The sequence below is a fragment of the Salmo salar genome, chromosome 04 (genome assembly GCF_965601325.2).
Source record: "Salmo salar chromosome 04, fSalSal1, whole genome shotgun sequence".
NCBI classification, from domain to species: domain Eukaryota; kingdom Metazoa; phylum Chordata; class Actinopteri; order Salmoniformes; family Salmonidae; genus Salmo; species Salmo salar.
This window is the reverse complement of record NC_138294.1, coordinates 3,607,485-3,622,500: the sequence shown is the minus strand read 5'-3', so window position 1 is coordinate 3,622,500 and position 15,016 is coordinate 3,607,485. Positions and strand designations below refer to the sequence as shown.

At 52.1% G+C, this 15,016-nt stretch overlaps 1 protein-coding gene across 1 annotated transcript in view; it reads left to right on the top strand.

Moving 5' to 3' along the window:
* The window catches only part of LOC123731863 (neuronal acetylcholine receptor subunit alpha-9-I-like), a 26,146-nt gene extending 12,503 nt beyond the window's left edge, over positions 1 to 13,643 (top strand). Inside the window, exons 6-9 of the mRNA XM_082973926.1 lie at positions 5,193 to 5,327; positions 10,305 to 10,420; positions 12,355 to 12,894; positions 13,448 to 13,643. Of these exons, the coding sequence (XP_082830052.1) occupies positions 5,193 to 5,327; positions 10,305 to 10,420; positions 12,355 to 12,894; positions 13,448 to 13,618 (962 nt within the window). The 3' untranslated portion in view covers positions 13,619 to 13,643. The remainder of the gene's footprint in view (positions 1 to 5,192; positions 5,328 to 10,304; positions 10,421 to 12,354; positions 12,895 to 13,447) is intronic.
* The last annotated feature ends 1,373 nt before the right edge of the window (positions 13,644 to 15,016 follow it).

The following is a 15,016-nucleotide window of genomic DNA, read 5'->3' as shown; positions in this document are numbered from 1 at the left end:
GGTGGTAGTAATAGTATAAGTAGCAGTAGCATTCACTTACTGTGGCCACTAGATGGCGAGATATACATTAAAAGCCATAATACTAAATCTACAGACAACTCCAAATCTACAGACAACTAAATCTACAGACAACTCTCTATGGTACGTTCATGGTGCTAAAGCAGGCTTTGGGGCGATTAGACCCCTCTATCCGTCTCTATGGTACCTTCATGGTGCTAAAGCAGGCTTTGGGGCGATTAGACCCCTCTATCCATCTCTATGGTACGTTCATGGTGCTAAAGCAGACTTTGGGGCGATTAGACCCCTCTATCCATCTCTATGGTACCTTCATGGTGCTAAAGCAGGCTTTGGGGCGATTAGACCCCTCTATCCATCTCTATGGTACGTTCATGGTGCTAAAGCAGGCTTTGGGGCGATAAGACCCCTCTATCCATCTCTATGGTACGTTCATGGTGCTAAAGCAGGCTTTGGGGCGATTAGACCCCTCTATCCATCTCTATAGTAAGTTCATGGTGCTAAAGCAGGCTTTGTGGCGATTAGACCCCTCTATCCATCTCTATGGTACGTTCATGGTGCTAAAGCAGGCTTTGGGGCGATTAGACCCCTCTATCCATCTCTATGGTACGTTCATGGTGCTAAAGCAGGCTTTGGGGCGATTAGACCCCTCTATCCATCTTTATGGTATGATCATGGTGCTAAAGCAGGCTTAGGGGCGATTAGACCCCTCTATCCAGCTCTATGGTACGTTCATGGTGCTAAAACAGGCTTTGGGGCGATTAGACCCCTCTATCCATCTCTATGGTACCTTCATGGTGCTAAAGGAGGCTTTGGGGCGATTTAGACCCCTCTATCCATCTCTATGGTACCTTCATGGTGCTAAAGCAGGCTTTGGGACGATTAGACCCCTCTATCCATCTCTATGGTACGTTCATGGTGCTAAAGCAGGCTTTGGGGCGATTAGACCCCTCTATCCATCTCTATGGTATGTTCATGGTGCTAAAGCAGGCTTTGGGGCGATTAGACCCCTCTATCCATCTCTATGGTACGATCATGGTGCTAAAACAGGCTATGGGGCGATTAGACCCCTCTATCCATCTCTATGGTACCTTCATGGTGCTAAAGCAAGCATTGGAGCGATTAGACCCCTCTATCCACCTCTATGGTACGTTCATGGTGCTAAAGCAGGCTTTGGAGCGATTAGACCCCTCTATCCATCTCTATGGTACCTTCATGGTGCTAAATCAGGCTTTGGAGCGATTAGACCCCTCTATCCATCTCTATGGTACGTTCATGGTGCTAAAGCAGACTTTGGGGCGATTTAGACCCCTCTATCCATCTCTATGGTACGTTCATGGTGCTAAAGCAGACTTTGGGGCGATTTAGACCCCTCTATCCATCTCTATGGTACGTTCATGGTGCTAAAGCAGGCTTTGGGGCGATTTAGACCCCTCTATCCATCTCTATGGTACGTTCATGGTGCTAAAGCAGACTTTGGGGCGATTTAGACCCCTCTATCCGTCTCTATGGTACGTTCATGGTGCTAAATCAGACTTTGGGGCGATTTAGACCCCTCTATCCATCTCTATGGTACGTTCATGGTGCTAAAGCAGACTTTGGGGCGATTTAGACCCCTCTATCCATCTCTATGGTACGTTCATGGTGCTAAAGCAGGCTTTGGGGCGATTTAGACCCCTCTATCCATCTCTATGGTACGTTCATGGTGCTAAAACAGGCTTTGGGGCGATAAGACCCCTCTATCCGTCTCTATGGTACGTTCATGGTGCTAAAGCAGGCTTTGGGGCGATTTAGACCCCTCTATCCATCTCTATGGTACGTTCATGGTGCTAAAACAGGCTTTGGGACGATTAGACCCCTCTATCCATCTCTATGGTACGTTCATGGTGCTAAAGCAGGCTTTGGGGCGATTTAGACCCCTCTATCCGTCTCTATGGTACGTTCATGGTGCTAAAGCAGGCTTTGGGGCGATTAGACCCCTCTATCCGTCTCTATGGTACGTTCATGGTGCTAAAGCAGGCTTTGGGACGATTAGACCCCTCTATCCGTCTCTATGGTACGTTCATGGTGCTAAAACAGGCTTTGGGGCGATTTAGACCCCTCTATCCGTCTCTATGGTACGTTCATGGTGCTAAAGCAGGCTTTGGGGCGATTTAGACCCCTCTATCCGTCTCTATGGTACGTTCATGGTGCTAAAGCAGGCTTTGGGGCGATTAGACCCCTCTATCCGTCTCTATGGTACGTTCATGGTGCTAAAGCAGACTTTGGGACGATTAGACCCCTCTATCCGTCTCTATGGTACCTTCATGGTGCTAAAGCAGGCTTTGGGACGATTAGACCCCTCTATCCGTCTCTATGGTACGTTCATGGTGCTAAAGCAGGCTTTGGGGCGATTAGACCCCTCTATCCGTCTCTATGGTACGTTCATGGTGCTAAAGCAGGCTTTGGGGCGATTTAGACCCCTCTATCCGTCTCTATGGTACCTTCATGGTGCTAAAGCAGGCTTTGGGACGATTAGACCCCTCTATCCGTCTCTATGGTACGTTCATGATGCTAAAGCAGGCTTTGGGGCGATTTAGACCCCTCTATCCGTCTCTATGGTACGTTCATGGTGCTAACGCAGGCTTTGGGACGATTAGACCCCTCTATCCGTCTCTATGGTACGTTCATGGTGCTAAAGCAGGCTTTGGGGCGATTAGACCCCTCTATCCGTCTCTATGGTACGTTCATGGTGCTAAAGCAGGCTTTGGGACGATTAGACCCCTCTATCCGTCTCTATGGTACGTTCATGGTGCTAAAACAGGCTTTGGGGCGATTTAGACCCCTCTATCCGTCTCTATGGTACGTTCATGGTGCTAACGCAGGCTTTGGGACGATTAGACCCCTCTATCCGTCTCTATGGTACGTTCATGGTGCTAAAGCAGGCTTTGGGGCGATTAGACCCCTCTATCCGTCTCTATGGTACGTTCATGGTGCTAAAGCAGGCTTTGGGACGATTAGACCCCTCTATCCGTCTCTATGGTACGTTCATGGTGCTAAAACAGGCTTTGGGGCGATTTAGACCCCTCTATCCGTCTCTATGGTATGTTCATGGTGCTAAAGCAGGCTTTGGGGCGATTTAGACCCCTCTATCCGTCTCTATGGTACGTTCATGGTGCTAAAGCAGGCTTTGGGGCGATTAGACCCCTCTATCCGTCTCTATGGTACGTTCATGGTGCTAAAACAGCCTTTGGGGCGATTTAGACCCCTCTATCCATCTCTATGGTACGTTCATGGTGCTAAAGCAGGCTTTGGGACGATTAGACCCCTCTATCCGTCTCTATGGTACGTTCATGGTGCTAAAGCAGGCTTTGGGGCGATTAGACCCCTCTATCCGTCTCTATGGTACGTTCATGGTGCTAAAGCAGGCTTTGGGGCGATTAGACCCCTCTATCCATCTCTATGGTACGTTCATGGTGCTAAAGCAGGCTTTGGGACGATTAGACCCCTCTATCCGTCTCTATGGTACGTTCATGGTGCTAAAGCAGGCTTTGGGGCGATTTAGACCCCTCTATCCATCTCTATGGTACCTTCATGGTGCTAAAGCAGGCTTTGGGACGATTAGACCCCTCTATCCGTCTCTATGGTACGTTCATGGTGCTAAAACAGGCTTTGGGACGATTAGACACCTCTATCCGTCTCTATGGTACGTTCATGGTGCTAAAGCAGGCTTTGGGGCGATTAGACCCCTCTATCCGTCTCTATGGTACGGTCATGGTGCTAAAACAGGCTTTGGGGCGATTAGACCCCTCTATCCGTCTCTATGGTACGTTCATGGTGCTAAAGCAGGCTTTGGGACGATTAGACCCCTCTATCCGTCTCTATGGTAGAGTATGTGGCTAAAGCAGGCTTTGGGGCGATTAGACCCCTCTATCCGTCTCTATGGTAGAGTATGTGGCTAAAACAGACTTAGGGGCGATTAGACCCCTCTATCCGTCTCTATGGTACGTTCATGGTGCTAAAGCAGGCTTTGGGACGATTAGACCCCTCTATCCGTCTCTATGGTAGAGTATGTGGCTAAAGCAGGCTTTGGGGCGATTAGACCCCTCTATCCGTCTCTATGGTAGAGTATGTGGCTAAAACAGACTTAGGGGCGATTAGACCCCTCTATCCGTCTCTATGGTACGTTCATGGTGCTAAAGCAGGCTTTGGGACGATTAGACCCCTCTATCCGTCTCTATGGTAGAGTATGTGGCTAAAGCAGGCTTTGGGGCGATTAGACCCCTCTATCCGTCTCTATGGTAGAGTATGTGGCTAAAACAGACTTAGGGGCGATTAGACCCCTCTATCCGTCTCTATGGTACGTTCATGGTGCTAAAGCAGGCTTTGGGGCGATTAGACCCCTCTATCCGTCTCTATGGTAGAGTATGTGGCTAAAGCAGGCTTTGGGGCGATTAGACCCCTCTATCCGTCTCTATGGTAGAGTATGGTGCTAAAGCAGGCTTTGGGGCGATTAGACCCCTCTATCCGTCTCTATGGTACCTTCATGGTGCTAAAGCAGGCTTTGGGGCGATTAGACCCCTCTATCCGTCTCTATGGTACGTTCATGGTGCTAAAACAGGCTTTGGGGCGATTAGACCCCTCTATCCGTCTCTATGGTACGTTCATGGTGCTAAAACAGGCTTTGGGGCGATTAGACCCCTCTATCCGTCTCTATGGTAGAGTATGGTGCTAAAGCAGGCTTTGGGGCGATTAGACCCCTCTATCCGTCTCTATGGTACGTTCATGGTGCTAAAGCAGGCTTAGGGGCGATTTAGACCCCTCTATCCATCTCTATGGTACGTTCATGGTGCTAAAGCAGGCTTTGGGGCGATTAGACCCCTCTATCCGTCTCTATGGTAGAGTATGTGGCTAAAGCAGACTTAGGGACGATTAGACCCCTCTATCCGTCTCTATGGTAGAGTATGTGGCTAAAGCAGACTTAGGGGGCGATTTAGACCCCTCTATCCGTCTCTATGGCGACTGTTGTTTGTATTGTTCTAGCTCCGGCGTGGTTTGTGGCTAATTTGCGTTGTTGTTGTTTGTTTTGTTGTTATTATTACATTGTTTATTGTTGTTGTTGTTGTTGTTGTTGTTTACATTCGTATCATTGGTCATATTATTTATCGTTGTTGTTGTTGTGTGTGTTGTTGATCTAGCCCCTCTGGGTTTCTACCTGCCCGCTGACTCAGGAGAGAAGGTTTCTCTGGGCGTGACTGTTCTGCTGGCCCTCACTGTCTTCCAGCTAATGGTGGCGGAGAGCATGCCCCCTTCAGAGAGTGTCCCCTATATAGGTGAGAGCATGCCCCCTTCAGAGAGTGTCCCCTATATAGGTGAGAGCATGCCCCCTTCAGAGAGTGTCCCCTATATAGGTAATAGCATGCCCCCTTCAGAGAGTGTCCCCTATATAGGTAATAGCATGCCCCCTTCAGAGAGTGTTCCCTATATAGGTGAGAGCATGCCCCCTTCAGAGAGTGTCCCTTATATAGGTGAGAGCATGCCCCCTTCAGAGAGTGTCCCCTATATAGGTGAGAGCATGCCCCCTTCAGAGAGTGTTCCCTATATAGGTGAGAGCATGCCCCCTTCAGAGAGTGTCCCCTATATAGGTGAGAGCATGCCCCCTTCAGAGAGTGTCCCTTATATAGGTGAGAGCATGCCCCCTTCAGAGAGTGTTCCCTATATAGGTGAGAGCATGCCCCCTTCAGAGAGTGTCCCCTATATAGGTGAGAGCATGCCCCGTTTCAGAGAGTGTTCCCTATATAGGTAATAGCATGCCCCCTTCAGAGAGTGTCCCCTATATAGGTGAGAGCATGCCCCCTTCAGAGAGTGTCCCCTATATAGGTGAGAGCATGCCCCCTTCAGAGAGTGTCCCCTATATAGGTGAGAGCATGCCCCCTTCAGAGAGTGTCCCCTATATAGGTGAGAGCATGCCCCCTTCAGAGAGTGTCCCCTATATAGGTGAGAGCATGCCCCCTTCAGAGAGTGTCCCCTATATAGGTGAGAGCATGCCCCCTTCAGAGAGTGTTCCCTATATAGGTGAGAGCATGCCCCCTTCAGAGAGTGTCCCCTATATAGGTGAGAGCATGCCCCCTTCAGAGAGTGTTCCCTATATAGGTGAGAGCATGCCCCCTTCAGAGAGTGTCCCCTATATAGGTGAGAGCATGCCCCCTTCAGAGAGTGTCCCCTATATAGGTGAGAGCATGCCCCCTTCAGAGAGTGTCCCCTATATAGGTGAGAGCATGCCCCCTTCAGAGAGTGTCCCCTATATAGGTGAGAGCATGCCCCCTTCAGAGAGTGTCCCCTATATAGGTAATAGCATGCCCCCTTCAGAGAGTGTCCCCTATATAGGTGAGAGCATGCCCCCTTCAGAGAGTGTCCCCTATATAGGTGAGAGCATGCCCCCTTCAGAGAGTGTCCCCTATATAGGTGAGAGCATGCCCCCTTCAGAGAGTGTCCCCTATATAGGTGAGAGCATGCCCCCTTCAGAGAGTGTCCCCTATATAGGTGAGAGCATGCCCCCTTCAGAGAGTGTCCCCTATATAGGTGAGAGCATGCCCCCTTCAGAGAGTGTCCCCTATATAGGTAATAGCATGCCCCCTTCAGAGAGTGTCCCCTATATAGGTAATAGCATGCCCCCTTCAGAGAGTGTTCCCTATATAGGTGAGAGCATGCCCCCTTCAGAGAGTGTCCCCTATATAGGTAATAGCATGCCCCCTTCAGAGAGTGTCCCTTATATAGGTGAGAGCATGCCCCCTTCAGAGAGTGTCCCTTATATAGGTGAGAGCATGCCCCCTTCAGAGAGTGTTCCCTATATAGGTGAGAGCATGCCCCCTTCAGAGAGTGTCCCCTATATAGGTGAGAGCATGCCCCCTTCAGAGAGTGTCCCCTATATAGGTGATAGCATGCCCCCTTCAGAGAGTGTCCCCTATATAGGTAATAGCATGCCCCCTTCAGAGAGTGTCCCCTATATAGGTGAGAGCATGCCCCCTTCAGAGAGTGTCCCCTATATAGGTGAGAGCATGCCCCCTTCAGAGAGTGTCCCCTATATAGGTGAGAGCATGCCCCCTTCAGAGAGTGTCCCCTATATAGGTGAGAGCATGCCCCCTTCAGAGAGTGTCCCCTATATAGGTGAGAGCATGCCCCCTTCAGAGAGTGTCCCCTATATAGGTGAGAGCATGCCCCCTTCAGAGAGTGTCCCCTATATAGGTGAGAGCATGCCCCCTTCAGAGAGTGTCCCTTATATAGGTGAGAGCATGCCCCCTTCAGAGAGTGTCCCCTATATAGGTGAGAGCATGCCCCCTTCAGAGAGTGTCCCCTATATAGGTGAGAGCATGCCCCCTTCAGAGAGTGTCCCCTATATAGGTGAGAGCATGCCCCCTTCAGAGAGTGTCCCCTATATAGGTGAGAGCATGCCCCCTTCAGAGAGTGTCCCCTATATAGGTGAGAGCATGCCCCCTTCAGAGAGTGTCCCCTATATAGGTGAGAGCATGCCCCCTTCAGAGAGTGTCCCCTATATAGGTGAGAGCATGCCCCCTTCAGAGAGTGTCCCCTATATAGGTGAGAGCATGCCCCCTTCAGAGAGTGTCCCCTATATAGGTGAGAGCATGCCCCCTTCAGAGAGTGTCCCCTATATAGGTGAGAGCATGCCCCCTTCAGAGAGTGTCCCTTATATAGGTGAGAGCATGCCCCCTTCAGAGAGTGTCCCCTATATAGGTGAGAGCATGCCCCCTTCAGAGAGTGTCCCTTATATAGGTGAGAGCATGCCCCCTTCAGAGAGTGTCCCCTATATAGGTGAGAGCATGCCCCCTTCAGAGAGTGTCCCCTATATAGGTGAGAGCATGCCCCCTTCAGAGAGTGTCCCCTATATAGGTGAGAGCATGCCCCCTTCAGAGAGTGTCCCCTATATAGGTAAGAGCATGCCCCCTTCAGAGAGTGTTCCCTATATAGGTAATAGCATGCCCCCTTTAGAGAGTGTCCCCTATATAGGTGAGAGCATGCCCCCTTCAGAGAGTGTTCCCTATATAGGTGAGAGCATGCCCCCTTCAGAGAGTGTCCCCTATATAGGTGAGAGCATGCCCCCTTCAGAGAGTGTCCCCTATATAGGTGAGAGCATGCCCCCTTCAGAGAGTGTCCCCTATATAGGTGAGAGCATGCCCCCTTCAGAGAGTGTCCCCTATATAGGTGAGAGCATGCCCCCTTCAGAGAGTGTTCCCTATATAGGTAATAGCATGCCCCCTTCAGAGAGTGTCCCCTATATAGGTGAGAGCATGCCCCCTTCAGAGAGTGTTCCCTATATAGGTAATAGCATGCCCCCTTCAGAGAGTGTCCCCTATATAGGTGAGAGCATGCCCCCTTCAGAGAGTGTCCCCTATATAGGTAATAGCATGCCCCCTTCAGAGAGTGTCCCCTATATAGGTGAGAGCATGCCCCCTTCAGAGAGTGTTCCCTATATAGGTGAGAGCATGCCCCCTTCAGAGAGTGTTCCCTATATAGGTAATAGCATGCCCCCTTCAGAGAGTGTCCCCTATATAGGTGAGAGCATGCCCCCTTCAGAGAGTGTCCCCTATATAGGTGAGAGCATGCCCCCTTCAGAGAGTGTCCCCTATATAGGTGAGAGCATGCCCCCTTCAGAGAGTGTTCCCTATATAGGTAATAGCATGCCCCCTTCAGAGAGTGTCCCCTATATAGGTGAGAGCATGCCCCCTTCAGAGAGTGTCCCCTATATAGGTAATAGCATGCCCCCTTCAGAGAGTGTTCCCTATATAGGTGAGAGCATGCCCCCTTCAGAGAGTGTCCCCTATATAGGTGAGAGCATGCCCCCTTCAGAGAGTGTTCCCTATATAGGTAATAGCATGCCCCCTTCAGAGAGTGTTCCCTATATAGGTAATAGCATGCCCCCTTCAGAGAGTGTTCCCTATATAGGTAATAGCATGTCCCCTTCAGAGAGTGTTCCCTATATAGGTAATAGCATGCCCCCTTCAGAGAGTGTCCCCTATATAGGTGAGAGCATGCCCCCTTCAGAGAGTGTTCCCTATATAGGTGAGAGCATTCCCCCTTCAGAGAGTGTCCCCTATATAGGTAATAGCATGCCCCCTTCAGAGAGTGTCCCCTATATAGGTAATAGCATGCCCCCTTCAGAGAGTGTTCCCTATATAGGTGAGAGCATGCCCCCTTCAGAGAGTGTCCCCTATATAGGTGAGAGCATTCCCCCTTCAGAGAGTGTCCCCTATATAGGTGAGAGCATTCCCCCTTCAGAGAGTGTCCCCTATATAGGTGAGAGCATGCCCCCTTCAGAGAGTGTCCCCTATATAGGTGAGCGCATGCCCCCTTCAGAGAGTGTTCCCTATATAGGTGAGAGCATGCCCCCTTCAGAGAGTGTTCCCTATATAGGTAATAGCATGCCCCCTTCAGAGAGTGTCCCCTATATAGGTGAGAGCATTCCCCCTTCAGAGAGTGTCCCCTATATAGGTAATAGCATGCCCCCTTCAGAGAGTGTCCCCTATATAGGTGAGAGCATTCCCCCTTCAGAGAGTGTCCCCTATATAGGTGAGCGCATGCCCCCTTCAGAGAGTGTTCCCTATATAGGTGAGAGCATGCCCCCTTCAGAGAGTGTTCCCTATATAGGTGAGAGCATGCCCCCTTCAGAGAGTGTCCCCTATATAGGTGAGAGCATGCCCCCTTCAGAGAGTGTCCCCTATATAGGTGAGAGCATGCCCCCTTCAGAGAGTGTTCCCTATATAGGTGAGAGCATGCCCCCTTCAGAGAGTGTTCCCTATATAGGGGAGAGCATTCCCCCTTCAGAAAGTGTCCCCTATATAGGTAATAGCATGCACCCTTCAGAGAGTGTTCCCTATATAGGTGATGTATGATGCCCCCTTCAGAGAGTGTTCCCTATATAGGTGATGATATGATGCCCCCTTCAGAGAGTGTTCCCTATATAGGTGATGATATGATGCCCCCTTCAGAGAGTGTTCCCTATATAGGGAATAGCATGCCCCCTTCAGAGAGTGTTCCCTATATAGGTGATGATATGATGCCCCCTTCAGAGAGTGTTCCCTATATAGGGGATAGTATGATGCCCCCTTCAGAGAGTGTTCCCTATATAGGGGATAGTGTGATGCCTCAGAGAGTATACTAACTACGTGTGTGTGTGTGTGTGTGTGTGTGTGTGTGTGTGTGTGTGTGTGTGTGTGTGTGTGTGTGTGTGTGTGTGTGTGTGTGTGTGTGTGTGTGTGTGTGTGTGTGTGTGTGTGTGTGTGTGTGTGTTCCAGGGAAGTACTACATAGCGACGATGACGATGATCACAGCCTCTACATCTCTGACCATCTTCATCATGAACATCCATTTCTGTGGTGCAGAGGCCAAGCCTGTTCCTCACTGGGCCAAGGTAGGGCCAAGCCTGTTCCTCACTGGGCCAAGGTAAGGCCAAGCCTGTTCCTCACTGGGCCAAGGTAGGGCCAAGCCTGTTCCTCACTGGGCCAAGGTAGGGCCAAGCCTGTTCCTCACTGGGCCAAGGTAGGGCCAAGCCTGTTCCTCACTGGGCCAAGGTAGGGCAAAGCCTGTTCCTCACTGGGCCAAGGTAGGGCCAAGCCTGTTCCTCACTGGGCCAAGGTAGGGCCAAGCCTGTTCCTCACTGGGCCAAGGTAGGGCCAAGCCTGTTCCTCACTGGGCCAAGGTAGGGCCAAGCCTGTTCCTCACTGGGCCAAGGTAGGGCCAAGCCTGTTCCTCACTGGGCCAAGGTAGGGCCAAGCCTGTTCCTCGCTGGGCCAAGGTAGAACCAAGCCTGTTCCTCTCTGGGCCAAGGTTGGGCAAAGCCTGTTCCTCACTGGGCCAAGGTTGGGCCGAGCCTGTTCCTCACTGGGCCAAGGTAGGCCAAGCCTGTTCCTCACTGGGCCAAGGTAGGGCCAAGCCTGTTCCTCACTGGGCCAAGGTAGGGCAAAGCCTTTTCCTCACTGGGCCAAGGTAGGGCCAATCCTGTTCCTCACTGGGCCAAGGTAGGCCAAGGCTGTTCCTCACTGGGCCAAGATAGGCCAAGCCTGTTCCTCACTGGGCCAAGGTAGGCCAAGCCTGTTCCTCACTGGGCCAAGGTTGGCCAAGCCTGTTCCTCACTGGGCCAAGGTAGGGCCAAGCCTGTTCCTCACTGGGCCAAGGTAGGGCCAAGCCTGTTCCTCACTGGGCCAAGGTAGGCCAAGCCTGTTCCTCACTGGGCCAAGGTAGGGCCAAGCCTGTTCCTCACTGGGCCAAGGTAGGCCAAGCCTGTTCCTCACTGGGCCAAGGTAGGGCCAAGCCTGTTCCTCACTGGGCCAAGGTAGGGCCAAGCCTGTTCCTCACTGGGCCAAGGTAGGGCCAAGCCTGTTCCTCACTGGGCCAAGGTAGGGCCAAGCCTGTTCCTCACTGGGCCAAGGTAGGGCCAAGCCTGTTCCTCACTGGGCCAAGGTAGGGCCAAGCCTGTTCCTCACTGGGCCAAGGTAGGGCCAAGCCTGTTCCTCACTGGGCCAAGGTAGGGCCAAGCCTGTTCCTCACTGGGCCAAGGTAGGGCCAAGCCTGTTCCTCACTGGGCCAAGGTAGGGCCAAGCCTGTTCCTCACTGGGCCAAGGTAGGGCCAAGCCTGTTCCTCACTGGGCCAAGGTAGGGCCAAGCCTGTTCCTCACTGGGCCAAGGTAGGGCCAAGCCTGTTCCTCACTGGGCCAAGGTAGGGCCAAGCCTGTTCCTCACTGGGCCAAGGTAGAACCAAGCCTGTTCCTCACTGGGCCAAGGTAGGCCAAGCCTGTTCCTCACTGGGCCAAGGTAGGCCAAGCCTGTTCCTCACTGGGCCAAGGTAGGCCAAGCCTGTTCCTCACTGAGCCAAGGTAGGCCTAGCCTGTTGCTCACTGGGCCAAGGTAGGCCAAGCCTGTTCCTCACTGGGCCAAGGTAGGCCAAGCCTGTTCCTCACTGGGCCAAGGTAGGGCCAAGCCTGTTCTTCACTGGGCCAAGGTAGGCCAAGCCTGTTCCTCACTGGGCCAAGGTAGGCCAAGCCTGTTCCTCTCTGGGCCAAGGTAGGGCAAAGCCTGTTCCTCACTGGGCCAAGGTAGGGCCAAGCCTGTTCTTCACTGGGCCAAGGTAGGCCAAGCCTGTTCCTCACTGGGCCAAGGTAGGGCCAAGCCTGTTCCTCTCTGGGCCAAGGTAGGGCCAAGCCTGTTCTTCACTGGGCCAAGGTAGGGCCAAGCCTATTCCTCACTGGGCCAAAGTCTGGAGCTCTGTGTCACTGTGTGTGTGTGTGTGTGTGTGTGTGTGTGTGTGTGTGTGTGTGTGTGTGTGTGTGTGTGTGTGTGTGTTCCCAGGTACTCATCATTGACTACATGTCTAAGATCCTGTTTGTGTACGAGGTGGGTGAGAACTGCACCACGCCAGAGCGAGAAAGAACACCTCTCTACAGCGAGGAACCAATGTCGGGTAACTCCGCCCTGGCACGGAACCGTTACCACGACGACCTGTACCACGACGGCTGTTACCGCGACGACCACCGTCTCTACGGCAACGGGCACCTGCAAAACCACCACGGCGCCCATCGAAATCACCTCGACGACAGTCGCTACGCTAACGGCGGTCTCCGCGACGATCGTTACGGTAACCGCGGTAACCGGAACCATCACAGCAAACCGAGTCAGACCTCCAAGGGGGAAGGGGGCGAAGAGAAGAGGGATCCCCTGAGACAGTACCACCACATCGGGAGAGAGGAGCTGGACTATCGGGCCTTTCCTCCAGGGAACCTCCAGAACGGTGGGCTGAATGAGCCGCTGCCTTACCCCAAGGAGAAGCACCTCGGCCCAGCCTCGGACCCGGCCTGCTCCTGCTCCTGCTCCTGCCCACACCACAAACAGGTGACTAATGCCCACTGGATCACACAGTTAGGATTTATCAAGCTGTGCCTCCTCTCTCTCTCTTTCTCTCTCTCTCTCTGTCTCTCTGTCTCTCTCTCTCTCTCTCTCTCTGTCTCTCTCTCTCTCTCTGTCTCTCTCTCTCTCTTTCTCTCTCTCTCTCTCTCTCTCTCTCTTTCTCGCTCCCTCTCTCCTTTCCCTCTAGGTGGTGTATAACATTCAATACATTTCAAACTGTTTCTCATCTCCCCCTCCCTCTCCTCCTTCCTCTCCCTCTCCTCCCCCGCCATCCCTCCCTCTCCTCCCTCCTATCTCCTCCCTCTCCTCCTTCCTCTCCCGAACCCCCCTCCATCCCTCCCTCTCCTCCCTCCCTCCCTCTCCTCCTTCCTCTCCTCCCCCTCCCCCTCCATCCCTCCCTCTCCTCCCTCCATCCCTCCCTCCCTCTCCCTCCCTCCCTCCCTCCCTCCCTCCCTCCCTCCCTCCCTCCCTCCCTCCCTCCCTCCCTCCCTCCCTCCCTCCCTCCCTCCCTCCCTCCCTCCCCCCCCCTCTCTTCTAGGTGGTGTACAACATCCAGTACATCGCCAACTGTTTCCGGGAGCAACGGGCGACATGTGCCAAAGGGGCGGAGTGGAAGAAGGTTGCCAAGGTGATGGACCGGTTCTTCATGTGGATCTTCTTCATCATGGTCTTCCTCATGAGTATCCTCATCATCGGCAAGGCAACTTGACGGAGGGAGGGAGGAGAGGGATGGACGGATAGTGGGAAGAGGGAGAGAGAGGAAGAGAGGGAGGAGAGGAGAGAGGGAGGGACTAGAGGAAGAGAGAGAGGGGTGGAGGAGAGGGGGAGGGAGGAGAGGAAGAGATGGAGGAGAGGAAGAGAGGGAGGAGAGGAGGAGAGAAAGAGAGGGAGGAGAGGAAGGGAGAAGGAGAGGGGGACGGAGGAGAGGGAGGAGAGGGAGGAAAGGGGGAGGGAGGCAGGGAAAGAGAGAGAGAGGGAGTGTGACAGACGGAGGATAGAAGGACTAGGGAGGGAGAGGGGGAGGAGCCTCCATTCATCAGAACAAGGACTCTACAAGGTGTTGAAAGCCGTTCCACAGGGATGCTGGTCCGTGTTGACTCCAACACTTCCCCACAGTTGTGTCCAGTTGGCCGGATGTCCTTTGGGTGGTGGGACCATTCTGGATACACACGGGGAAACTGTTGAGCGTGAAAAAACCCAGCAGCGTTGCAGTTCTTGACACAATCAAATCGGTGCGACTGGCACCTCCTACCAGACCCCGTTTCAAAGGCAGTTAAATCTTTAGTCTTACCCGTTCACCCTCTGAATGACACACACACACAATCCATGTCTGTATCGTCTCAAAAATCCTTCTTTAACCTGTCTCCTCCACCTTCATCTACACTGATCGGTAGGCCGTCGTTGTAAATAAGAATTTGTTCTTAACTGACTTGCCTCGTTAAATAAAATCAATGAAAAAGTTGTGGATGATTAAAAACGTGTGTCATCAATAAGGGATCAGAGCGTTCACCTTGATTCACCTGGTCAGTCAAGGTCATGGTGTTCCTAATGTTTTGTCCACCCCAGTGTGTACAACCAGGTAAATGGATCACAGAGCTACAAGAGAATGAGCAGATATACAAATATACAGTGGGTATACAGTGGGTATACAGTGGATATACAGTGGATATACAGTGGGTATACAGTGGGTATACAGTGGGTATACGGTGGGTATACGGTGGGTATACGGTGGGTATACAGTGGGTATACGGTGGGTATACAGTTGATATACAGTGGATATACAGTGGGTATACAGTGGGTATACGGTGGGTATACAGTGGGTATACAGTGGGTATACAGTTGATATACAGTGGGTATACAGTGGGTATACGGTGGGTATACAGTTGATATACAGTGGGTATACAGTGGGTATACAGTGGGTATATGGTGGGTATACAGTGGGTATACAGTGGGTATACAGTTGATATACAGTGGGTATACAGTGGGTATACGGTGGGTATACAGTTGATATACAGTGGATATACAGTGGGTATACAGTTGATATACAGTGGGTATACAGTGGGTATACAGTGGGTATATGGTGGGTATACAGTGGGTATACAGTGGG